The 25380-nt window shown below is 47.3% G+C and overlaps 1 protein-coding gene across 1 annotated transcript in view; it reads right to left on the minus strand.

Moving 5' to 3' along the window:
- The window catches only part of ADAMTS16 (ADAM metallopeptidase with thrombospondin type 1 motif 16), a 183035-nt gene that overhangs the window by 39110 nt on the left and 118545 nt on the right, over positions 1–25380 (minus strand). Inside the window, exon 18 of the mRNA XM_018065480.1 lies at positions 7488–7614. Coding sequence (XP_017920969.1) covers positions 7488–7614 — 127 coding nt within the window. The remainder of the gene's footprint in view (positions 1–7487; positions 7615–25380) is intronic.

Consider the following 25380-nt stretch of genomic DNA (forward strand, 5'->3'; position numbering starts at 1 on the left):
GTGAGCTCTGTCACAGAGCACTTAGCTTTTTCTATAAATCCCTTATTGTGGAGAGCTTCATAATAATCGTGCGTGGGCAACCTGAAGATATTTTTAAAGATACACTAATTTACGTGGCTGTCTGTGTTATTTATCTATATCAAAAAGCAGTGGTGAAGTGAAAGAAGGAGAGAAGGGAGGATTTCCTACAGTAGGGGCCATCAAAGAGTAGAAAGAGAATTGTACAGATTCATTAGAGAACAGGCAGGAAGTGGCCAGACGCAAAGACAATGGAAGACTCAAATCCTAAATCCTGACCTAGATTTATTAATAATACACGAGCAGCTACATCTCATGTAGACAAGCTAAGCTTGCAGGTAAAAGATATGCTTGATTTGACAAATTCAAAATCCAACAGAAAAGTATTCAAGGTGAAGAGAAACCTAATAACAGAGCTATTTAAAAATAAAGAGAATGAAGAAATGTAAGGCAGGCCAAAAACAAGCAGAGGTAACCTTGTGCCACAAGGTCAGTGAAAAAAAATAGATCATCCATTAAAGTGATATCAGGAATATCGGGAAAAAGCAGTATTAGGAGTAAGCACGGCTATTGTTCAATATAAAGAACAATTCTTGCAGAAACTAGACCCCTACCTAACAACATAAAGTAGAATTTTAATGTTAACTATAAAGCAAAATTAATAGCAGAAACAGAAAAATAAACAATCCTAATGTGAGATTTTAAAGTGTTTCTCTCAGAAACAGACATACGAGATGGAACATATTTGGATAAAGAAGAAGCCTGATCTGTCATATAAATAACCCTAATACTACACAAAACACACATTCCTTCATTCCCACAGAAAATATTTGTAAAAACTCCCATGCCTAAGGCAGAACGGAAATCTTGGAAATGCTAAAAATGACATACTTTTTAACTCTTTCTTTGATCTCGATGTAGTAACATCTGAAATAACAAAAAATTCACCCTGAAGCCTCAATAAATTTAGAAATGCAAAACCACAATCATTGTAAGTAATTCACGGATCAGACAGTGAAACAACGGTGTCTAACCTTACTTAAAAAACAACATACTGAGTTCTCCTCTCAGAAAGATGTGACTCTGAGTGAAGCCTCAGTTTTCAACAAATATTTCCAGAAGACTTGATTGGACACTTGCAGTGAATATACACAGGCTCCTATAGATTTTTAGTAAAGTCTATTTTATTTGTATCAATAACCTCAGATATGCAGATGACACCACCGTTGTGGCAGAAAGTGAAGAGGAACTAAAAAGCCTCTTGATGAAAGTGAAAGAGGAGAGTGAAAAAGTTGGCTTAAAGCTCAACATTCAGAAAACGAAGATCATGGCATCTGGTCCCATCATGTCACGGCAAATAGATGCGGAACCAGTGAAAACAGCGTCAGACTTTATTTTTGGGGGCTCCAAAATCACTGCAGATGGTGACTGCGGCCATGAAACTAAAAGACGCTTACTCCTTGGAAGGAAAGTTATGACCAACCTAGACAGCATATTAAAAAGCAGAGACATTACTTTGTCAACAAAGGTCCATCTGGTCAAGACTGTGGTTTTTCCAGTAGTCATGTATGGATGTGAGAGTTGGATTATGAAGAAAGCTGAGTGCCAAAAAAATTGATGTTTTTGAACTGTGGTGTTGGAGAAGACTCTTGAGAGTCCCTTGGACTGCAAGGAGATCCAACAAGTCCATCCTAAAGGAGATCAGTCCTGGGTGTTCATTGGAAGGACTGATGTTGAAGCTGAAACTACAATACTATGGCCACCTCATGCAAAGTGTTGACTCACTGGAAAAGACCCTGATTCTGGGAAGGACTTGGGGAAGGAGAAGAAGGGGACGACAGAGGATGAGATGGCTGGATGGCATCACCGACTTGATGGACATGAGTTTGGGTGGACTTTGGGATTTGGTGATGGACAGGGAGGCCTGGCGTGCTGCGGCCCATGAGATCACAAAGAGTTGGACATGACTGAGCCACTGAACTGAACTGAACTGATTCTATGTATCTATAGATCTACCTACCTGTGTTGAGAAAGACTGAAGGCAGGAGAAGAGAGTGACACAGAATGAGATGGTTGGATGGCATCACTGAATCAATGGACATGAGTCTGAGCAAGCTCTGGGAGAGTGAAGGACAGGGGAGCTTGGCATACTTCAGTCCACGGGGTCACAAAGAGTCGGACATGACTTACCAACTATCTTTCTAATTGCCACCTATCTGTCTACCTTTCCATCTATCATCTGTGCATTCTGTTTATCTATTCATAGGTTTCATTTTCATTTTTATTCCAACATATTTGAAGCGTATGCTATCATGTGTATTATTAGGACACTTGGTGAATTTTAGTTCATCATATTGAGGTCTCAAGACCAGAATAATAAAATTATTATGAACATTACAGGTGTTATTTAACCTTTGTAAGTAAGTTCCCAGAAATAGAAAAGTATTCCCAAAGTGCCTTTCTGCCTTTGCTCACATGGATAAATATGCAAAACAACAAAACACACACACACATATACTAACACACAAACATGCACCAGAGCAAAACAAGCAAAAGGCAGGACAGATAAGGAGACCCCCCCCCCCGAAAAAACACCCAAAATATTTTATGGAACTACATAAGGAAGGTTTCTGGTGTGAAATGATGACTCCAGATCTGAATAGTTAGCTCACTTCCATAGCTCCGCTTCTGCAATGATTTGTCCATTTTACTATTTCAGTGACCGAGGAAACAAGTCACGTCAGCCTTGATTAGGACTAGTCTGTCCTTATTTGTAACTTGGTGTTCATTACGGATGCATTGCAATAAACATCACTATGATGGTTTTCATTATGGATGCATTGTAACAAACACCTTTATGAGCCTGAATGTATTCTGACCTCCTTGTTTTGGTTCAGCCACATCTCTCTTGGGGGAGACACAGTAAGACACCCCCTTTTGCACTGAGATCCTGTCACATCTAGGCGATGACGCAGGCACCTAGTCAAGTCACGATGCTCAGCCCCCGCACTGGCAACTTCGCACTTTACACGGAATGGTTCTCCAGAGACTGTCAAGGACAGAGATGGCCTAACGTTTTTGGTTTCTCTGGTTAAAAGGAGACAGCTAGATGCCTTTTCAGTGGGGGCGCAGCAGAGGGAGGACAGGTTTCTAAAGAAGAGGAAGGGCCCCTCAGGGAGGTGGCGTCTGTGGGCGTGAACCGTATGTAGCACCAGGTTCCCTGCCAGAGTCCAGAAGAACAGCAGAGGCAACTGCGGCACCTGGAGGCCGCGGGCTCTGTAAAGCTCCCCTCCCTGTGGCTTCACGCATCCGCAAGTGTTCTGAAGTTCGGCAAAGCTGATGCTCATCCCATAGGTGGAAACAAAACAGGAGAAGATAACTATACCAAGTCTCCTGTATCCTTCCTTGCCACTGGCATGTCACCAGAGAAATCCATGATTTGAAAAGAGACAGCTAGAAAGGACAGGCTTGTGGACACAGCGAGGGAAGGACAGGGTGGGATGACTTGAGAGCACCATGGACACACAGACATCACCAACCGTAAAGTGGGTAGCCATGGGGATTTGCTGTGTGATGCAGGGAGCTCGAGCTAGGCGCTCCGTGACAACCTAGAGGGGAGGGATGGAGCGGGAGACAGGAAGGCGGCTCAAGAGGGAGGGGACACACCTCTGCCTGTGACTGGTTTGTGTTGCTGTATGGCAGGAACCAACACAATATTGTGAAACAATCATCGCCCAATTAAAGATAAATAAATGTATATAACAAACAAACAATAAGTAACATTAAATTAAAAATAAATGAAGTTGTGCTCCAAACTCAAAGGTGACGTGTAATTGATTTACTAAAGGAAGAAACACTCTAGTACGATTCCCAAAGATTCCAGAAAAAGGTGCTGAAACAGAAGTTGGGCTGCTAGGTGGGAGGACCGGCTCTGTCATTTGTGGAATCCGGTGCCAGGTGTGAGACCACGAGGGATTTCAAGCTTCGGAGAATTAAACCAAGTGGGGAACGTTTCCAGCACAGGGCCCTGAGCTACGGGGCAGGGAACACGCCCAGCAAGCCGGTCCTAGAGCTAGTTTATTCCCAGTCACTCTGATAATCAAATGAACTGAAATACTTCCTTACCACCCTGGGAGATAAACCCTTTCACATATGCGGACCACCTCGGGGACCAGGGTCCTTTCCACCCCTGCGTAACCTGCACACTGCTACTGCTAAGTCGCTACAGTCGTGTCCTATTCTTAGCAACTCCATGGACTGCAGCCCACCAGGCTCCTCAGTCCATGGGATTTTCCAGGCAAGAGTACTGGAGTGGGGTGCCACTGCCTTCACCTGCACACTGCTGGGTGTGAGCATTTTCAAGGCTTAAACCTAAGTTGCCGTTGCTCAGTTTCTCCGTCGTGTCTGATTCTTTGCGACTCCACGGACTGCAGCATGCCAGGCGCCTTCATTATCTCCCAGAGTGTGTTCAGACTCATGCCCATTGCGTCATGCCATCCAACCATCTTTCTCTGTCGGCCCCCTTCTCCTGCCGTCAGTCTTTCTCAGCATCAGGGACTTTTCCAATGTGTTGGCTCTTCGCATCAGGTGGCCAAAACATTGGAGCTTCAGTATCAGTCCTTCCAATGAATATTCAGGATTGATTTCCTTTAGGATTGACTGGTTGGATCTCCTTGCTGTTCAAGGGACTCTCAAGAGTCTCCTCCAGCGCCACAGTTGGAAAGCATCAGTTCTTCGGGTGCTCAGCTTCTTTATTGCACGCCAAGTGTTACTGCCCCCTCTCCTGTCCCTGGCAGTACTGCTGTAAGAAGATCGTTAGTTCTTCATGATCACTAGAACATGACGTTCCCCTGCTCATCTCCTCCCTCATTTCTACCAAATGGACGCAGTCACCCTCGTCTGGATCTCGGTTGTAAGAGAAACAGTTCTGCTGATGGGTTTGTGGGAGTCAGCAAAATGTAGACAGACAGAAACGATAGGACCATCCAAAGACCAAGCGGGAGGAAAGCAGAGAAGGGCTCCGTTTGTGCGCGGAGGAGGTATCGATGACAAGACGCTTTACCCACACCCTTCCTCCGCATCCCTGGAATACTGCAGAGAGAGGCGACGCATCCTCTACCATCTGGAAAGCACTCCCTCTCGTTCTGCCTTCAGCCGGTTGACCAGGAAGGCGTGCAGCGAGCGCTTGTGCTTGGGAAACAGCGATAAGAGGAAGGACAGGAAGAGCCGCTCCGTTTAGATAAATTGAGAAATCGAAACGAAATCATACGCGTGTGATTTATGGCTCATGTATCAAAAGGAAGCCATAAAAATGCCTGATCCTCGCTTAAATGAGCCGGGGGAGCGCCGTGCGCTGCCGTTCGCGCGGGGCCAGCAGAGCCTCCTTCCAGGCGCGCGGAGGCGGCGGCGCGGGGCCTCGCTCGGTCCCTGCGGCGCGGCATGAAGTGCTGATGCTCCAAGACCAGGCCGGGGTGCCCCCACTGGCCCCCTCCTCGCAGACATTTGAGATCACCTTCCTCCAGGCTGGGAGGCTCCCGGACTCCCGGCTCTCTGCCCGCGGAGATTTACGACCTGGGTTCGCACCCGGGGCCTTTATGCGCCCCAGACGCGGCGGTGCGCACGTGTGGATGGAGACCGATGGGGGCGCCGGGGGCGGGGGGCGGGCGGGGGAGTGGGGAGTCGCAGGGCTGTTTTTTTTGGATCACGTCGGTTAAAAAGAAGATGACCTGTGATTAAGATGTTTTAAACCGCCCCCGCCCCCGCCCCCGTCCCGGGGTCCTTCGGGGAGCCTCCCTCATGAGCAGGAAACAGCAGATTGTTCCCGGCTCCATCCTCTGCGCCCCCTCCCCTGTCAACCAAAGGCGGTGGGAGGCTGAGCATGCAGCCGTGCCCTGAGGCGGCGGGGGCTTTCTGGGGTCTGGAGAAGCGGGTGGAAGCTCCGCTTGAGAGGGCCGTGGATGGACGCCTCGCAGGAGGCAGTCTAGTAGGGAAGACATAGGCTCTCCCAGGCGTCAATAGAAAGCTTGGGTGTGCGGCTCACTTAACCAGGAAGGAAAAACTGGCAGTATTCTGGGCAAGAAAGAAAGGTATCTTACATACCTTTCTACCTGTCTTACATAGGACAACAGGACAACTTTAAAATCAAGACCTATTTTCCCAGTTCAGTAGGGTAATATGAGAGTGCCCAGGGATGGATGCCTGGAACATAGCTCCTCCTTCTCTGTTTGTCATTGATCCTTCTGCCTCACAGACTGCCTAAACAGCTAATGCGAACTTGTTTCTTCTCTCCGGGCAAAAAAGGAAAGAACCAAGATTCAGTGAGTGTTTTAGCGCATGTCCTCGACTGAGTGAGAGCTTTCACATGGGATTCCCTCCACACTTCCTTGACCTACACGGCCCTGATTAGTACAAGGTGAGGGTACTAATATAATATAATATATATAACATGAAGAATATAATATGTCCTTGTGCTCAGTCATGTTCGCCTCTTTGCCACCCCGTGGGCTGTAGCCCGCCCAGGCTCCTCTGGGCATGGGATTCTCCAGGCAAGAAGACTGAAAGGAAAGTGTTCATCTCCTCCTCCAGGGGGTCTTCCTGACCCAGGGTTCGAGCCTGTGTCTCTTCTGTCTCTGCCCTGGCAGGCGGATTCTTTCCCGCTGTGCCACCTGGGAAGCCCACAAAGACCCCGCTTTCTGCTTTTGAGGCCAAGTTCAGCAAAGCCAGCTGCCGCGGGTCTCTAAAATCTAGACGCATGAGGCCACACGTGACATGGTGAGTGCCTCGGCTGTCAGAAGGGCCTAGTGAGCTTCTCTTCTGTAAACACGTTTCTCGGATGCATTTGACCACCCCTCTGTGATGATGAAGCCAGGGAGATGCAGATAGACCGTGGACGAGCCTGGGGGGTGACGGCTGGGGGAGGCAGGGCAGGACCTCGGCTGCCCCCTGGGCTCCTGCCCCCGCCTGAATCAGGGGACCGGGGCTTTCTTGAGGAGCGTGTTGGGGTGGCGGTGCTCGGGAAGGGTGACCGAGATGGCCGAGACCTGCTGCCGCACTTGCACAGGGTCCACCTTCCCCGGACAGCTGGGACAGGCCTCACCACGGGCTCTCCTAACACATTTCACTTGGCAAGGAAAGGAGACACCGGGGCAGGGCACGGAGGCTCAGTGGGAAAAAGTTCCCCTGCCCACAGCCCACTGCCCCTCCCGCAGCCTGAGCTGAAAAAAGCCAGAACAAGCGCCGTCCACTCCGAGACCTTCCGCGCCCCTGCCCAGACTGGCCAGGCCCGCCCCCACCCGAGCACACTTTCTGTGGCTCATCCGTTCAGGCAGCTCTTGCTCCTCTCGCTTCTGCCGTCACGGATCACGTGGCCGCGGTTGGCACTTCTCGTCCCCAGGCTCAGGAGCCCCGAGGACTGGGCGTTATACCTGCAAACCCCTGACGCTCGTTCAGAGGGATGCGGCAGTTCTTACCTGGGGGGACAGGCAGACACCTTGCAGGGCACGACCCCTGTGGCCGGCCGGGCGTCGGGGCTGCAGAAGGAGGCGTTCACCAGGACCCGCAGGTCTCTGTAGCAGCCTGCTCTCGTGGTTGTCTGCCCTGTGGGAGAGAGGGATGCGCGGTGAAGACACGACCCGTGGAAAAGCAGGCCAAGAGCTAATGACGTCTCCGGAAACCTTTTTCCTGCATGTCAGCCTGCTTTTGCATGAATGACACTAGGCTGACTATGATATTCCACTTCTCTGGTCTGTCCTGATGATTTTTATTAGTGGATTTCATCAGTTCTGAGACGCCTTGTGTCTCCCCCTACATTAAAAACGTACATATCTGCTTTTATTTTTGGCTGCACGCAGGCCCTTCACTGTGGTGTGTGGCCTCCAGAGTGTGTGGCTCAGAGGTTGCCTTGTACAGGCTTAGTTGCCCTGAGACATGTAGGATCTTAGTTCCCGGACCAGGAATTGAACCCCTGTCCCCTGCATTGGAAGGCAGATTCTTAACCGCTGGACCACAAGAGAAGTACCCCACCCTGCCTACATTTTAACATCTTTAAATGTGTGCCTTGCTATTGGTGCCAACTTATATTTGGTGAAACTATCTGCCCCCAGTCTGGTTTTAGCCCTGACGTCCCCAGGCTGGCCTCCTGGGCTCACGGAGCCGGCCGTCTAAGAGATACACAATCCATCAACATGCATTCAGAGCAGGCTTTCCTGAAGCCCCTTCTCCAGGGGTCTGTGGTCTCTGTGTAGTCAAGGGATCAGTCTTGTAAGCCTCTGATTCCCACTCCCATGCCTTGCTCTGAGTCCACTGTTTAACTGATACCACCTATATTTCCTTTACACACACACTCATGCCACTCCCAGAGTAAAAGCCCACTCTTCTCTCGTTAAACTGGAGACCTCCCAGCCTTGTCCTCCAGGCTTACACACACACACACACACACACACACTCACACATGCTCACGCTGCTCCCAGATTAAAAGTCCGCTCTTCTCTCGTTAAACTGGAGACCTCCCGGCCTTGTCCTCCAGCCCCGCTGCTTCCCTCTTGTACCGACATCTCCCCTGGTCCTCTGACCCCCAGACCCCACCCACAACTGTGTCTGTGCATGGAACGTGGTCCTCACCCGCTGTCCCCGACACACCTGGAGGCAGTCCTCTTGTCCCCCTATGCAGGCCCATACCCTGTGCTCTGACCCAGCACCTTCCCGTGCTCAGGGGTTCTCAGACTCGAGTGTACATCTGAACCTCTCGTTAGCTTAAACACCCTCCCGGCCACTTCCAGAGGCTTGGATCCGGCAGGCTGGGACGTGTCCTGAGATTGTAAGTTTCTAACACGTGCTCAGTGTCCAGGAGCTGCTGCCCCGAGGACCACACTTTGAGAACTGCTGCTCTAGGAAATATCAGAAGCTGCCACTTGACTGTCTCCTGTTACACAGGTGTAACAGGGTAAAAGATGGATACCTGGTCTCTGTCCCTGGTTCTTGGAACAGCTCCTAGAACCTTTGGAGTCTCCTTTGTGAGCTGCTGAGCAGACTGGTTGGTGGGGGGAGCCCCGCACAGCGTATGGATGGAGCTGGTCCCCAGAAAGACCGAGGCATAATGAGAGGGTTTGCAGCCCAAACCTGGACCACTGGGAAGAGGAGCCGGCCTGGAGATTTAGTTCAATTACCAATGGCCAACGATTTAATAATCCTGCCCATGTAATAAAATCTCTATAGAAACCTGTAAATAATGGGGTTCAGAAACCTTCCAGGATGGTCTCTCTCTCAACTGCTTCAGTCATGTCCAACTCTTTGCAACCCCATGGGCTGTAGCCCACCAGGCTCCTCTGTCCATGGGGTTCTCCAGGTAAGAACACTGGAGTGGGCTGCCGTGAACTCCAACCATCTCATCCTCTGCTGCCCCCTTCTCCTCCTGCCCTCAGTCTTTCCCAGCATCAGGGTCTTTTCAGTGAGTCATCTCCTCACATCAGGTGACCAAAGTATTGGAGCCTCAGTTTCAGCATAGTCATTTCAGTGAATATTCAGGGTTGATTTCCTTTAGAATTGACTGGTTTGATCTCCTTCCAGTCCAAGGGACTCTCAAGAGTCTTCCCCAGCACCACAGTTCAAAAACATCAATTCTTCAGTGCTCAACCTTCTTTATGGTCCAACTCTCACATCTGTACATGGCTACTGGAGAAACCATAGCTTTGACTATATGGACCTTTGTTGGCAAAGTGATGTCTCTGCTTTTAAAGACGCTATCTAGGTTTGACATAGCTTTCCTTCCAAGAAGCAAGCATCTTTTAATTTCATGGCTACAGTCACCATCCGCAGTGGTTTTGGAGCTGAAGAAAATAAAGTTTGTCACTGTTTCCATTTTTTCTCTATCTATTTGCTGTAAGTTGACAGGAATGGAGGCTATGATCTTCGTTTTCTGAATGTTAAGTTTTAGGCCAGTTTTTTTGCTCCTTTTTTCACCCTTATCAAGAGGCTCTTTAGTTCCTCTTCACTTTCTGCCATCAAAGTGGTACCATCTGCATATCTGAGGTTATTGATTTTTCTCCCGGCATCCTTGATCCTAGCTTGTGATTCAGTCAGTCTGCCATTTCGCATGATGTACTCTGCGTGTAAGTTAAATCAGCGGGGTGACGATATACAGCATAGACATACTCCTTTCCCAATTTTGAACCAGTCCTTTGTTCCACGTCCTTTGCTCCATGTTGCTTCTTGATCTGCAGACAGGCTTCTCAGGAGACAGGTAAGATGGTCTGATACTTTTATCTCTTTCAGAATTTTCCACAGTTTGTTATGATCCACACAGTCAAAGGCTTTAGCATAGCTGATGAAACAGATGTTTCTCTGGAATCCCCTTGCTTTTTCTCAGAGCCAACGGATGTTGGCAATTTCTAGTTCCTCTGCCTTTTCTAAATCCAGCTTGTACATCTGGAAGTTCTCAGTTCTGCTGCTGCTGCTGCTGCTGCTGCGTCACTTCAGTCATGTCCGACTCTGTGCAACCCCATAGATGGCAGCCCACCAGGCTCCCCCCTCCCTGGGATTCTCCAGGCAAGAACACTGGAGTGGGTTGCCATTTCCTTCTCCAATGCATGAAAGTGAAAAGTGAAAGGGAAGTCGCTCAGTCGTGTCCGACTCTTAGTGACCCCATGGACTGCAGCCTACCAGGCTCCTCCATCCATGGGATTTTCCAGGCAAGAGCACTGGAGTGGGGTGCCATTGCTTCACATACTGCTAAAGTCTAACCTGAAGGATTTTGAGCATAACCTTACTAACATGTGAAATGAGCATGATTTTATGGCAGTTTGAATGCTCTTCGGCACCGCCCTTCTCTGGGATCGGAATGAAAACTGATCTTTTCCAGTCCTGTGGCCACTGCTGAGTTTTCCAAACTTGCACATTGAGTGCAGCACTTCAGCTGCATCATCTTTAAAGATTTTAAATAGCTCAGCTGGAATTCCATCACCTCCACTAGCTTTGTTCGTAGTGATGCTTCCTAAGGCCCACTTGACTTCACACTCCAGGGTGTCTGGGTCTAGGTAAGTGACCATACCGTCATGGTTATCTGGGTCATTAAGACATTTTTGTATAGTTTTTCTGTGTATTCTTGCCACCTCTTCTTAATCTCTTCTGCTTCTGCTATTTTTAAGGCCTCCTCAGACAACCACTTTGCCTTCTTGCATTTCTTTTTATGGTGAAGCTAGTGACAAGTTTGGTTGAGATATATAAATGCTCTGTGTGTTTGCTTAGTTGTTCAGTTGTGTCCGACTCTTTGCGACTGAATGGACTGCAGCCTGTCAAACTCCTCTGTCCATGGGGATTCTCCAGGCAAGAATACTGGAGTGGGTTGCCACACCTTCCTCCAGGGGAACTTCCCAACCCAGGGATCGAACCCAGGTCTCCTGCATTGCAGGCGGATTCTTTACCAGCTGAGCCACCAGGGAAGGCTAAGAATAGTGGAGCGGGGAGCCTATCCCTTCTCCCCAGGGGATCTTCCTGACCCAGTAATTGAACTGAGGTCTCCTGCATTGCAGGCGGATTCTTTACCAGCTGAGCCACCAGAGAAGGCTAAGAATAGTGGAGTGGGGAGCTTATCCCTTCTCCCCAGGGGATCTTCCCAACCCAGGAATTGAACCAGGGTCTCCTGCACTGCAGGTGGATTCTTTACCAGCTGAGCTACCAGGGAAGCCCATATGTATATAATTTGATCACTTAGATCAAATTTCCAGAGGGCAGAGAGTGCAGCCTGCATAGATTAATTTGTTCCCACACTTGTTAAGTGGTTTATCAGCCATTGGCCAATTTCATTAGATTCAGTAAGTTCTAAGATCAAGTCACCTCTCCCTGTCCAAGTGTTCCAGATCTGCTTATTCAACCAACTACTGATGGAGAAAACTGGGGAAAATATTCTAGAAAGTTCCAAAAACCAAACTTGCATTGCTACATGCCAGTAACTTTTTATACAACATTTCCCTTATATTTACAACTATTTGTGTATCATTTTGGGTTTTCCTGGTGACTCAGATGATAAAGAGTCCACCTGCAATGCATGAGGCTCAGGTTCGAGCTCTGGGTCAGGAAAATCCCCTTGGCGAGGGCACGGCAACCCACTCCAGTATTCCTGCCTGGAGAATCCCATGGACAGAGGAGCCTGGTGGGCTACCGTCCATGGGGTCGCAGAGAATCGACCACTGAGCGACTAAAACTTTCATTTTCACACTTGTAGCATTTACATTATATTAGGTATTATAAGTAATCCAGAGACGATTTTAGAAGTATTTGGGGGTGCAGTGTTTATTGCAAATACTACACCATTTTATTTATATATTTGGTATCTGTGGGGTATCCTGGAACCAGTAAGAGTGACGACTGTAGTGATTTAATGTGCTGTGTGCTCAGGCACGTCTGACCCTTTGTGACCCCATGGACTGTAGCCCGCCAGGCTCCTCTGTCCACGGGATTCTCCAGGCAAAAATACTGGAGGAGGTTGCCAGGCCTTGCCCCAGGGGATCTTCCCAACCCAGGGATCAAACCTGGGTCTTTTACATTGCAGGCAGATTCCTTACCACTGAGCCACCAGGGAAGCCTAGTGATTTAATAATGCTTGACAAGAGACTGTCAAAATATAGGCATATAGGCATATTCTATATTCTACAGTACTTGGGAAGAACTGAACACAATTTTGATGATTCACCCTATGTATCAGTGCAGAGATGAAATCTGAATTGGTATTTTATGAACTTATTTTTCTACTTGCTAACAGGGAATAAGAGACTATTAAATTCAAAAAAAAAAAAAAAAGAAACAGATGTTACTTTAAAGCTGTTCTGTAGTGAATGTTGTAAACTCCCTTAAAGCTATCCTTTCTAATCTTAGTGACCCAATTTATATGGGGGACATACTGAACAAGAGTACCAGTTTTTAAACCTGTTGGAGGTCAGTTCTAACGAGTAGAGAAGGAAAATTAAACTTTTCTCTCCACGTACATGTCCACTTAAAAGTCCATTTTAGAAGTTTCTAACCAAAGTCTTCTGGCACTTTTGGTGTGACTCTACAAATAATGGCTTTGGTTTGGTTTCCAGTTTTGAGACTGAAGACGTGACATTCATGAGACGTTCTTATGCTCAAGTCTTAACAAAGAGTTAGGCCAAATGATCCTGATGAGCAGGGTACAGGCTCTCGGTCAAGCAAGCAGGAAATTGCTTTGCTTTGAAACAGAAACAGAAGTGTCCTGTATTAACATATTCACTTTTCCTTCTTGGTGGAGATGTTTTTCTGACTTTGGTGCCAGTCAAGTCCAAAGCTTTTACCTATTAATTGGATAAGAGGGAAATCTAGATCTAGTCACTCCTGGAATAATTTTAGTAACAACGTGATAGAGGAAATATAACCTAAAGGGAATTTGCCCAACACATTCTAACTTCTGACTCGGCCAGTTACTTTTTTAAGCTGGTGACATTGGAGACCTCTCACTTTTCCTAGTGGGGCACTATTGGCATTTTAGGTAAAAACATTATTTGCTGTGCAGTACGGTTGCCATGTTGTAAAATGTTTAGCATCCCTGGATCCTGCCCACTAGATGCCAGTAGCAACCCATGGCAACTAACATGCCTGCACACATATCCAAATGCTCCTTCTAAGGAACAGCGCAGCCTTTGGTTGAGAGCATGGATAGACCACAAGCAGATAAAGAAGAAAGTATATGCTTAGGAAAAAAGAAAGGGAAAATGTAAAGTGTTGCTTGGAAATCTTTAGTAATTTCTAGAAACAAGATCAAAACAGGACAGTGGTCATCAGATTCATAGCAAAATTCATCTAAGAAAATGACAAGACAAAAATGCTATAAAACAGAATTTATGGTGTGTAGCTCAAAGTAAGATCCAGAGGGTATTTCACAGCCTTAAATACCTACAGTGATAAAGACAGGTATGAATGGAAATAAATGAATCTAATGCTTAATTCCGGTGTTAGAAAAAAGGATAGCTCAAGGACTTCCCTGGTGGCTCAATGGCAAAGAATCTTCCTGCAATATAGGAGACCTGGGTTCGATCTCTGGGTTGGGAAGATCCCCTGGAGAAGGGAACGGCTACCCACTCCAGTAATACAGCCTGGAGAATTCCATGGACTGTATAGTCCATAGGGTCGCAAAGAATCAGACACAACTGAGCGACTTTCACTTTTACTTTCAAGGAAGCAGAAAGAAGGAATTATATAGATTGGAAGAGAAGTCAACATACTAGAAAATGAACAGACATCAATATATTTGGATGCATACAAACACGTGAAGCAGAAGTCAGTATGTCAGGAAAGAGAAAACAGTGAATCCAGAAGCTGATATTTGGGAGAGGAGCTTATCCTCAAGCATAATAAGCTGCAACTCTGCTCACCCTCCTCTGTCTAGTTCCTCCCTGGATTACAGGGGCTCCAGGCAGGCCCTGCAATCTCTGCATCTCTTGTCTGTGAGGCTGTCGGATAGATCCCGTCACTGAGATGCTTGAGCACATGGTGTGGTCAGAGCCGCAGCATCATGTCCCTGGCAGCAGGGATTTAAAATGCGGGCTCTGGTGGATGTGAAGTCTGCTGTAGTCTCCAGACATTTTTCTGGGAATCACCTACTTCAGTGCTGGCTTAGCTCTAATCCTTGCCAGGAACTTCTGGAATGTTCGACACATTCCACCTCTTTAGTAGCCAGAGCAACTCTGAGACCTAAATGGGTCTCTCTTTGACTTTTACTTTCCCAACTTTTCCAACTATTTTGTAAACATATGATCCTTTATAGTAAATACCTTCCTAGGATACCTAGGATGGATTCTGTTTTCATGGCTAAACTGTCACTGACATACTAACTTAATGAAAAAACAAACAATAAGCACAAATATACAAAACAAGAAATCAGAGTAAGGAAACAGCCATAAGTAGAATAAACAACTGGAAAAGACCCTGTTGCTGGGAAAGATCGAGGACAGGAGGAAAAGGGGGCGACAGAGGATGAGATGGTTGAATGGCATCATTGACTCAATGGACATGAGTTTGGGCAAGCTCTGAGAGATAGTGAAGGACAAGGAAGCCTGGAGTGCTAAATCCATGGGGTCACAAAGAGTTGGACACAACTGAGTGACTGAGCAAAAGAAGAAACAAAGATGATTTAATCAGAGTACTTTGTTCAAATGTATTAAAATATTTAAAATCCTAAAGGAAAAAAAATGGTTTTAATTAGCAAGACTACTCTCAAAAGAGATAAATAGTCTAATTAGTCTAATTACCATACATATTATAAAAAAAAGTCAAAGATCTAATGCCTGAAAAGGTATCAGATTCAAGTGCTTCAAAGAAATTCTACCAAATGTAGTAGATACTGCTGCTGCTGCTAAGTCACTTCAGTCTCTGTGCGACCCCACAGACGGCAGCCTACTAGGGTCCTCTGTCCCCGGGATTCTCCAGGCAAGAACGCTGGAGTGGGTTGCCATTTCCTTCTCCAATGCATGAAAGTGAAAAGTGAAAGGGAAATCACTCAGTCGTGTCCGACTCTTCAAGACCCCATGGACTGCACCCACCAGCTCCTCTGTCCATGGGAGTTTCCAGGCAAGAGCACTGGAGTGGGGTGCCATCACCTTCTCTGAGAGTAGATGCTAGTGCTATTTAAATCATTCCAGAGCAGACAAAATAGGAAAGATTTCCAACATTTAAAAAATTTAGCATATTTTAGGATGCAAAGGAAAATTATATTAAAAACTCAATGTTGATATATTTTCACCCTGTTCATTTCACTTATAGCAGAGTACAATTACGCTAAATGCAGGGCTGAATGAATCACAAGCTGGAATCAAGATTTCTGGGAAAAATATCAACTTAAGATATGCAGGTGATACCACTCTAATGGCAGAAAGTGAAGAGTAACTAAAGAGCCTCTTGATGAGCATGAAAGAGGAGAGTGAAAAAGCTGGCTTAAAACTCAACATTCCAAAACCTAAGATCATAGCATCCAGTCCCATTACTTCATGGCAAATAGGAGAAAAAGTGTAAGGAGTAACAGATTTTATTTTCTTGGGCTCCAAAATCACTGCAGCCATGAAATTAAAAGATGCTTGCTCCTTGGAAGTAAAGCTGTGACAAACCTTAACAGTATATTAAAAAGCAAAGACATCATTTTGCTGATAAAGGTCTATATAGTCAAAGTTATGGGTTTTCCAGCAGTCATATACAGATGTGAAAGTTGGACCATAAAAGAAGGCTGAGGACTGAAGAATTGATGCTTTCAAATCGTGGTGCTGGAGATGACTCTTGAGAGTCCTTTGGACAGCAAGGAGATCAAACCAGTCAATCCTAAAGGGATCAACTCTTGAATATTCATTGAAAGGACTAATGCTAAAGCTGAAGCTCTAGTACTGTGGCCACGTGATTCAAAGAGTCAACTCATCGGAAAAGACCCCGATTCTGGGAAAGACTGAGGGCAGGAGGAGAAGAGGGTGGCAGAGGATGAAATGGTTAGATGGCATCATAGACACAATAGACATGAATTTGAGAAAACTCTGGGAGATCCCTGAAGACAGAGAGGAGCCCATCTTGCTGCAGCCCATGGGGTTGCCAAGATTCAGACACGATTTAGCGCCGGAACAACAACAACCCTTAGAAATACTAATGTAAAAAATACAAAATAAAACAGGACAGAATCAAGTAGTGCCTTGGGGGAAAAAGACATCAGATAATAATTCCCAGTAGGAATATAAGAATGATTTACTGTTAGGAAAATCATTCCGAATAGTTTAGTGTTAGGAAAATTGGCTAATATATTTCACCATTTGGACTATAGAGTAAACATAAAGTTTATCACAAATGTAATACATTCCAGCATGTGATAGATTCTGCCTCAATTTTGACAAAAATGTTTACAAAAGTGACAACTGATGAATACTTAATCAATATGTCTGTATGTTTGCATGGGTATACATGTGTGCATATCTGTACTTATGTATCTAGATAGACAGATGTAGGTATTTACATGTTTATTTAAACCTGGAAACCAGGATTATCGTAAACACTATAAACATTCCCATTAATGTTGACGTGAAGTGAAGTCGCTCAGTTGTGTCTGACTCTTTCCGACCCCATGGGCGGTAGCCTACCAGGCTCCTCTGTCCATGGGATTTTCCAGGCAAGTATACTGGAGTGGGTTGCCATTTCCTTCTCCAGGAGATCGTCCCAACCCAGGGATTGAACCCGGGTCTCCCGCATTGTAGGCAGGCGCTTTACTGTCTGAGGCACAAGGGAAGTCCAGACTATAGGTTAGGACCATTAAGGTTAGGAAAAGAAAAACATATATCATCCTGCAGAAGACCTGGGTTGGATCTCCAGGGAAGATCCCCTGGAGAAGGGAAAGGCTACCCACTCCAGTATTCTGGTCTGGAGAATTCCATGGACTGTATAGTCCATGGGGTCACAAAGAGTCGGACACGACTAAATGACTTTGATCATTATCATTGATCTTATCATTTCAGTTAAGGCCATAAGGAGATGCTGGCTCACACAATTAGATAAGATAAAACAAGGGCTATGAACATTGTAGTGGGGAGAAACTTCAGGTGGTATCACTATATATCTAGAAAACTCAAGGGGGATAGGTGTGAAGATGTTGGAGGAGCGAGAGAAAGAGTGGACTCTTGGGTACCGAGAGAAGACAAAGTGTGGACACAGACTGAGCTCAGAAGCAAAGAGAAAACAACGCCTGTCACTGAGATGGTAAGAAGTTGCTCTGATGTGAGAGCCGGTGTCACCAGTGTGAGACTGAAGAGCACAGAGATTTGTATCAAAAGACCCTCATGGGTAAGTGATGATGGGGAAAGACCTGAGAGCAAACCAGCCCCCCGGGGGAGGAGATGGAGACACCAGTGCTGGGCTTGTGGTGAGGTCAGAGTGAAGGTGGAGACACAGTGGGGCTTCCTTACCTGCAGTAAGGAAGTTAAGGGACAGGACCAGGGACAAGAACGTGCTGATAAAGGAAGGAGGGAAATGGGCAAGACGGATGTCGGCAATCAAGAGCAGAGAAGGCTGGAAGGAATCGGGTGAACTGTGCTAAGGGCTTCGGGGAGGCCAGCAGGAGGGCAGCAGGAGGGGGCTCATTCCTTCTGATGTCGTGACAGGGTGGTGGTCACGGCTAGAAGCGTCTCAGATATGAAACCAAGAAGCCCTCAGGATGAGCAGCAGGGGCTCCTGGTTGGCGGTGGGGCAGGAAGTGGAGGTTATTCTCAAGGCAAGAGAGAGAAAAAGGAAAGAATGGGAGACTGATGGGAAGGCTGAGGAAATCTGAGAGGGGGAAGGTGGTGGGGCAGGGAAGAGTGACTGGAAAGGGAGAAATGGTGCGTTTTGGTGGTGAGAACTTTGTGTGATGAGGTCACGGGTGAAAGTGGAGTATTGAGGTTGGGGAAGGGGGAATGTCTCCCTGGGGCAGAAAATGCAGAAGGAATGAGTCGCAGAAAATTCTGCTGTTGGTGGGAACCAGCTGACGTTTACACTGGGCTTAACCCTCCCCACACGGGGGATGGAAATCGCCCACGTGTATGTGCAGAAGCAAGCTGGCGTAGAGACGTATGGAACCTATTAGAGCAGGACTCCACATCGGGTCTGGCTTCCAATCTACTCGGGCAGTTAAAGAGCTACCTTTAATCTGTAATCTATAAAGCTCAGCAGGGCTTGAGGTCTGTTAGCAGGCATTGCTTCCCTCCTCTTACAAAATTACCGTGATTAAAAGCATATGGAGAGGGGGCCGCTGATGGTCCCCAGACTCACTTCCTGGGCGCGTTCCAGGAAATTTCTTGTCTCCAGTTCTCCCACCCATGTTATTGTTGTTATTGTTGTTCAGTCGCTAAGTCGCATCTGACTCTCTGCGACCCCATGGACTGCGGCATGCCAGGCTCCTCTGTCCTCCACTTCTCCCAGAGTTTGCTCAAATTACTGTCCCTTGAGTCAGTGAGGCTATCTAACTGTTTCATCTTCTGTTGTTCCCTTCTCCTTTCACCTTCCATCTTTCCCAGCATCAGGGTCTTTTCCAATGAATCGGCTCTTCCCATCAGGTGGCCAAAGTATTGGAGTTTCAGCTGCAGCATCAGCCCTTCCAATGAATATTCAGGGTTCATTTCCTTTAAGATGGACTGATTTGATTTTCTTGCTGTCCAAAGGACTCTCAAGAGTCTTCTCCAGGACTACAATTCATAAGCATTAATTCTTTGGTGCTTAGCCTTCTTTATGGTCCAACTCTCACATCCATACGTGACTACTGCATAAACCATAGCTTTGACTAGACCGACCTTTGTTGGCAGAGTGATGGTTTTGCTTTTTAATACACTGTCTAGTTTGTCGTAGCTTTCCTTCCAAAGCACAAGCATCTTTTACTTTTGCGGCTGCGGTCACCGTCCTCAGCGATTTTGGAGCCCAAGAAAATAAAGTCTGTGACTGCTTCCACTTTTTCTTCCTCTGTTTCCCAGAAAGCGATGAGACCAGATGCCATGATCTTAGTTTTCAGAATGTTGAGCTTCAAATCAGCTTTTTCATCCCACTAAACCTGTCTTAACTCACTTCTCAAGGAGCATTAAAGCATGGACCTTTGACCACCACAGTTGAAATCTTCTGACTGACATTTAAAAATGAACTGTAGTGTTCAGTGAAGTTGTTGCTGTTCTTTTGGAACCAGTTCCTCTTGGGGAAGTGGTCATCCCTTGGTATTCCTGAATGCCGGGGACTCCACAGATGCCTCCGAGGGCTGCTGGGGCACTGAGCAGGGGAGAAGCCCTAGCCAGCGGGTTCCACCTACAGTATGTTTGTAGAAAAAAAAGTCCTCTCGGCAGAAGCACAGTTGAAAGTGACTCCCTGACCCAGGGGTTCTCAATGTGCTTCGCCACCAGGAGCTCTTAGTACAGCGCAGCCTGCTGGCCCATCCTTATTGCCACAACTTCTGACTCAGCAGGTCTGGGGTGGGTCCAGCAGTTTGCTTTTCTAACAGATTCTCAAGTGATGCTGATGATGCTGGCCTGGGGCGTACAATTCCCACAGCAGCTCGGTGACTTTTGCATATGATTCTGCAGAAAGGGACCTTAAACTGGGAGGCAGCCCAGTTTTGTGAATGCGAAATCAGAATCTTTTATAATTTTTTTTTTATGTCAGATTCCATGCTACCGTTCAAACTCTGCATCCACAAGTGAACAAATCTGCGTGTGGGTGTCCACACATATCTGAGGTAAGGTCATCCCAAGAGGAGCCATCTTAGCCTTCTAGGAGTGAACCCTTCCGATTGTGTGTGTAAGTTGTGTGGTCATGTCTGACTGTTTGTGGCCCCATGGACTGTAGCCCACCAGGCTCCTCTGTCCATGGGATTCTCCAGGCAAGAATACTGGAGTGGGCAGCCGTTCCTTTCTCCAGGAGATCTTCCCCACCCAGGGTTCAGACCTGCGTCTCTCGAATTGCAGACAGCTTCGTTACCATCTGAGTCACCGGGGAACTGGGTCACCAGGTGGCACTAGTAAAGAACCTGCCTGACAGCGCACGGGATACAAAAGACCTGAGTATGGTCTCTGAGTTGGGAAGATCCTCAGAGGGGGAAATGGCAACCCGCTCCAGTATTCTTGCCTGGAGAATTTCATGGGCAGAGGAGCCTGGCGGGCTGCCGTCCATGGGGTGGCAAAGAGTCAGACACGACTGAGCGACTAAGCGCACAAGCACAACTTTCAAATACTCTCCCTGAAAGTGGAGCCAAAATTTGTCATTTCCGGGGCAATTTTTTGGGCTCAGGAAGGATTCACTATTTACAGTTCATTTTAAGTGTGAAAATTCATAAGCAGAAGCCTCATTTAAAATAGAGTTGATTTTGGTGCTGACAACTTTTCAGTGCTTTATGTGCAAATAAAAATTAATCTATATTCTTCAAAAAAATAATATGAACATATGACTAAATATTCTGATACTACTAAGGTTTTAAAGGACATAATGTGAAATTCATGAATCTTTATTGTAAGCACTTCAACACGTAAAGTACTTGACGCACAAAGTGAAGAAAAGCAATACACACTGGTTGAATTAGTTAACATAAACTACTGGCTACCAAAATAATTTAAATGCTGACATCTTACTTAAAACTAGTACAGAACTGCACACAGAGACCGTTTTAAAAAATTTATATAGGAATAATGCTGTTTCTGTCCAAAGAAATAAGAGTCATTCAGGTCTCTTATATCCAAAAATAAAAGGACTCAGGAGGCCAGAAGGGCCCCAACACTGGATGTCAATTGCATTGCCAACAAGAACAGTGCCTTGCAGTGCGTCCAGTAGGAAGAAGGTGATTACTTAACTACCAGCAGGAGGAGCTAAGAATCTCTCTTTGCCTAGCAACAGCCCAGCCAATGAGAAACCTCACAACTCAGCCAATGAAAAAATCAGTATATTTCAAACTCCCAGTTTCCTCCAGTGGACTTATCATTATGATTTTTAATAACAGCCGCTGTCAACTCCCCCTTCTCCTCTATAAAAGAAGACTTCTTTGTTCACAGGGCTTGCCTGCAATTGTGTCTAGAATTACAGTTCTTTGCTGTTCCCTGATAAACCCATTTTCCTGGTATAATAACTAGCTGTTTTATTGTTTTAGGTCAACAAAAGTATCAATAATGCTTCCACATACTTGCTCAAGAATGTGAACTCCCCTATTAAAAAGGAGCCTGGCTTAATACATAAAGAGGAACTCTGCAAATGATGGATACAGATGAGGTGATAATACGGGACATTTATCAGGATCTTCTACAAGAGGGTGCACACATGGCGACCTGAACGTGGGAGGAAGGGATGAGATGGGACGGGGTTCACTGAAGTGTCTGCAATGACCCTGGGTCAGGGGGAGGTTTGTCTCCTGCATTTTCTATGGTTAGGACACTTGTGGTTAAAAAATAATTCCAACATCTACAGATTGGAGCCTCCATGAAAATGCACCTCCTCTCCTACTGACATCCTGGGCAGTCTTTTCTCAGGAGCATCGGGCCCTGAGGGATGGCCCGGTGGAGGAGAGTGCTGGACCTCCCAGGTGAGGCTCGCCTGACCGCCTACCAGCCTGCAGCCCGTCTGCCCACCCACCTGCTTCGGCCTCTCCTCCTCCTTCCTGCTCTTTGACCCCCAGGAGACTCAGTTTGGGATGTCCAAGAGACGCACCAGGGAAGGGGGAAGCGAGGGCAGCTGACATTCAGGCTTCTCTTTTAATCCACCTCGTAACTGTTCACTGACACAGAAAATCAAACCAGAAGGCTTGTCAGGGACCCTAAAGCACACCCCCACATGAGCACTGAAGAAGCAGACAGGGTTCTGGGCCTGTTCAGAGTCCCTCCTCAGCAGAGTGTAGAGTGGGAGGCGGGCTCTGACTGTGTCCTGACACTCACAGCTGACACCTGAACCCTTAGGGAGCATCCCAGGGATCACACTGCTTAAAAACGGCTTTGGGTTAAGGTTTGATAAGCCATTTTTCACAGTTAATCCAGGGCCCCCGAAAATCCCATGGGATCAGAAAGTCTGCGCTTCTTTTGAGAACCTGAAAATCTGAGTCCGCAGGCCCGGCCAAGAATATCTGCGTTACTTTTTCCACAGTTCTGATTTTGTCCCTTAATTTCTGTATTGTTCCTGTCAGATCACTGCTCTGTTACTGGTTCGCTCCGAATGAATCCTCTCTCAAACCCCTGCTTTTCTGGTTTGCATTCGTTACATTGGGCTTACCTGTACTTCAACCATCCAGTAACCTCGCCTGAAGGGAAAATGGTGAGCTAAATATTAAGTGAGAGAAATGGCCCACATGTTCGTGTGCAGCGCCTACACCCTTTTTCCCAAGGGTTTTTCTCAGGCCCTTGGTCCAAGCCTTTTGACCACAGTGTGCACGTAGTCTGAACACTCAGGTTGTCGGGTTGAGCGTTTACCTGGACCTGAAGTCAGGCAAACAGCGGGGCAGGCGACAGGCTGCAAACTCTCAGGGTCAGACCCTAAGCCTGGGTAGAGAAAGGGAAACCAGAAGCCCCACACGACAAGTTTCAGGACCAGGGGAACAACTGGGGCACTCAGCATGGGGCCACGTGCTCTGCAAGCTGAGGACCGCTGGTGTGGACAGGACCACGTGCTGCGTTATCGTGCTGCGTTATCGCACCGCGTGCCGGGGCTGAGTCCACGTGGTGAGCCGAGCTCACCCAGGAAAGGTACACTCCACCCAGGAGGCCGGGGAATCAGCCTGAGCAGCCCCCAAGTCCTGCCCCCAGGCCACTGCCCCTTCCAGGCAGGAAAAGGGCCAGGCCACACTTCGTCCACTCCCCGTGGTGGCTACCAGCCTATACACCCTCTACACACAGAGACACATTGCAGGCACCTTTCCAAGTGTGTGTCCCACACATGCCTGCCCACACGAGTGTGCAGAAGATGGCAACACAATTCAAAACAGGGAGGAGCGCGTTCATCACCCTTGCCTGGGGCCACGTGACTAGTGTCATTGTGGAATTTCCTCTGGCTTTAAGTTTAGTAACCCAAACGGTGCGATTTCTTAAGCAAAGCTGTAACACTAATGCAAGAGAATAGAAGCTGACATTTACTTGGCTAGACGGAGTGTGAGAGCTTTACAGGTTTTTCTCTCCTCTAATCCTTAAAGGAACCCTATACGGTTGATTACATGATTATTCTACTTTATAGATGGGCTCACTAGTGTGTAAAAGGCTTAAGGAGCTCACAAGGTCATGTGTTTTAAAAGGCCAGGACTCAATCTCTGGCAGTCTGGCCAACCTCCCCCCACCCCGCTGCACCTTCCAGCCTTGGTGTGATGGGTCACCAGCTGGCCTGGTCCTTCTATCCAGTGTGATGGGCACGTGTGGCAATTGTAACCTCTTGTTTGATTTTTGCTTGAGAAGGAAGGAGATTCATAACATTTTCTACTTCAGAACCTGTCACACACCGGAGGGCAATTTCTTACACTCTGTTTCATGGGGAGTAGAGTTTAAGGCGGAAGTAACGAAATCTGAGATCTGAAATTCAGGCACGCTCCCTTTTTTCACGCACAGCAGCAGGATGAGAAGCATAAGGAGGCCCTGGGGACGCCGCCGTGGAGGGGAGGCAGCCGGCTGACCCTGCGTCATCATTTCCACCTGCGCCTTTGCATGTTTACACATCAGAAAGCGATCGAGGTCTTGCATTCATCCTTCAACAAAGCAATGCCCAGTGCCTAGGCTGTGTAGACTCTGAGCACACGGCAGCTGATAACACACAGGAAACATAAGCAACCGACCACCACCCCAGAGCGCTCCATCACCATCAGTGAATCTCAACCACAGAGACAACAAAGAGACAAGTGCACGTGCCAGGTGTAATCGAGCCGTGGAGACAAACACCTGGGCACGGAGGCTGAGGTGGCACTGCTTTGGGGTGGCAGGGACCGGGGCCTGAGCGCCTCCTAGAGCTGATCACTGGTGAGCAGAGCAAAGCCCACGAGAGGTGCCGAGAAGCTACAAAAGCCCTTCCTCAGACCCAAGGGACATTCAAAGCATCAAGAAAGCTTACAAAATTGAAACCAGTGCAACAGAAGAAATCAAAACCAAAGAAAGGAAAAAAAAAAACCCATTCTGTCATTAGTCAACACAAGAGCGTGCTGGAATGACGAGATGTGAGGACACATCATACAAATTCTTTCCTCTGTGGGACACTTTTTCATGTCCACGCAGAGACTGGCCTGGGAGCCTACAGAAAATAAAAAAAAAAATCCTTTCAATCCCACTACAGTCATTCACCTCCATTCCTGCATTTTCAAGAGAACCACACCCAATGTCTCTGTGCATTTTCACCAAGATTAAGTCAGATGGAGAAGAAGACAGGCTGTTGGTCAGCTCTCAGATGGAGAAACTCAGGCAGACTGTCGGTCAGCATTCTTACCACCCATGGGCTGGGCGCCTGCACACCAGGCTTCTCAGGCTGCAGGCACTCCCGCTTCATGCCGACAGACACCGGTGAATGGATGAAACGTTACCGGCCAGGTGCCTATGGGATGGCCCAGTGATGCCCAAAGCGTAGGCTATTAAAATGGAAATGGCAAGGCTCAGCTACCTTCAACATTCTCTTAATTGGACTCATGTCCTTAGGGACACTCAGGTGCCAGAGAGGAGACGGCACCCGCCAGCACCCACATCCCAGGGTGAAGAGCATCACCGCAGGCCCTGCCAGATGGGGGGTAGTTGCCCATAGATATGCGTGCTCAGCCACTTCAGTCATGTCCAGCTCTCTGTGGCCCCATGGAGCCCAGCCCGCCAGGCTCCTCTGTCCATGGGATTGCTCCAGCAAGAATCCTGGAGTGCGTTGCCATTTCCTCCTCCAGGGGATCTTCCC

The sequence above is a fragment of the Capra hircus genome, chromosome 20 (genome assembly GCF_001704415.2).
Source record: "Capra hircus breed San Clemente chromosome 20, ASM170441v1, whole genome shotgun sequence".
Classification (NCBI taxonomy): domain Eukaryota; kingdom Metazoa; phylum Chordata; class Mammalia; order Artiodactyla; family Bovidae; genus Capra; species Capra hircus.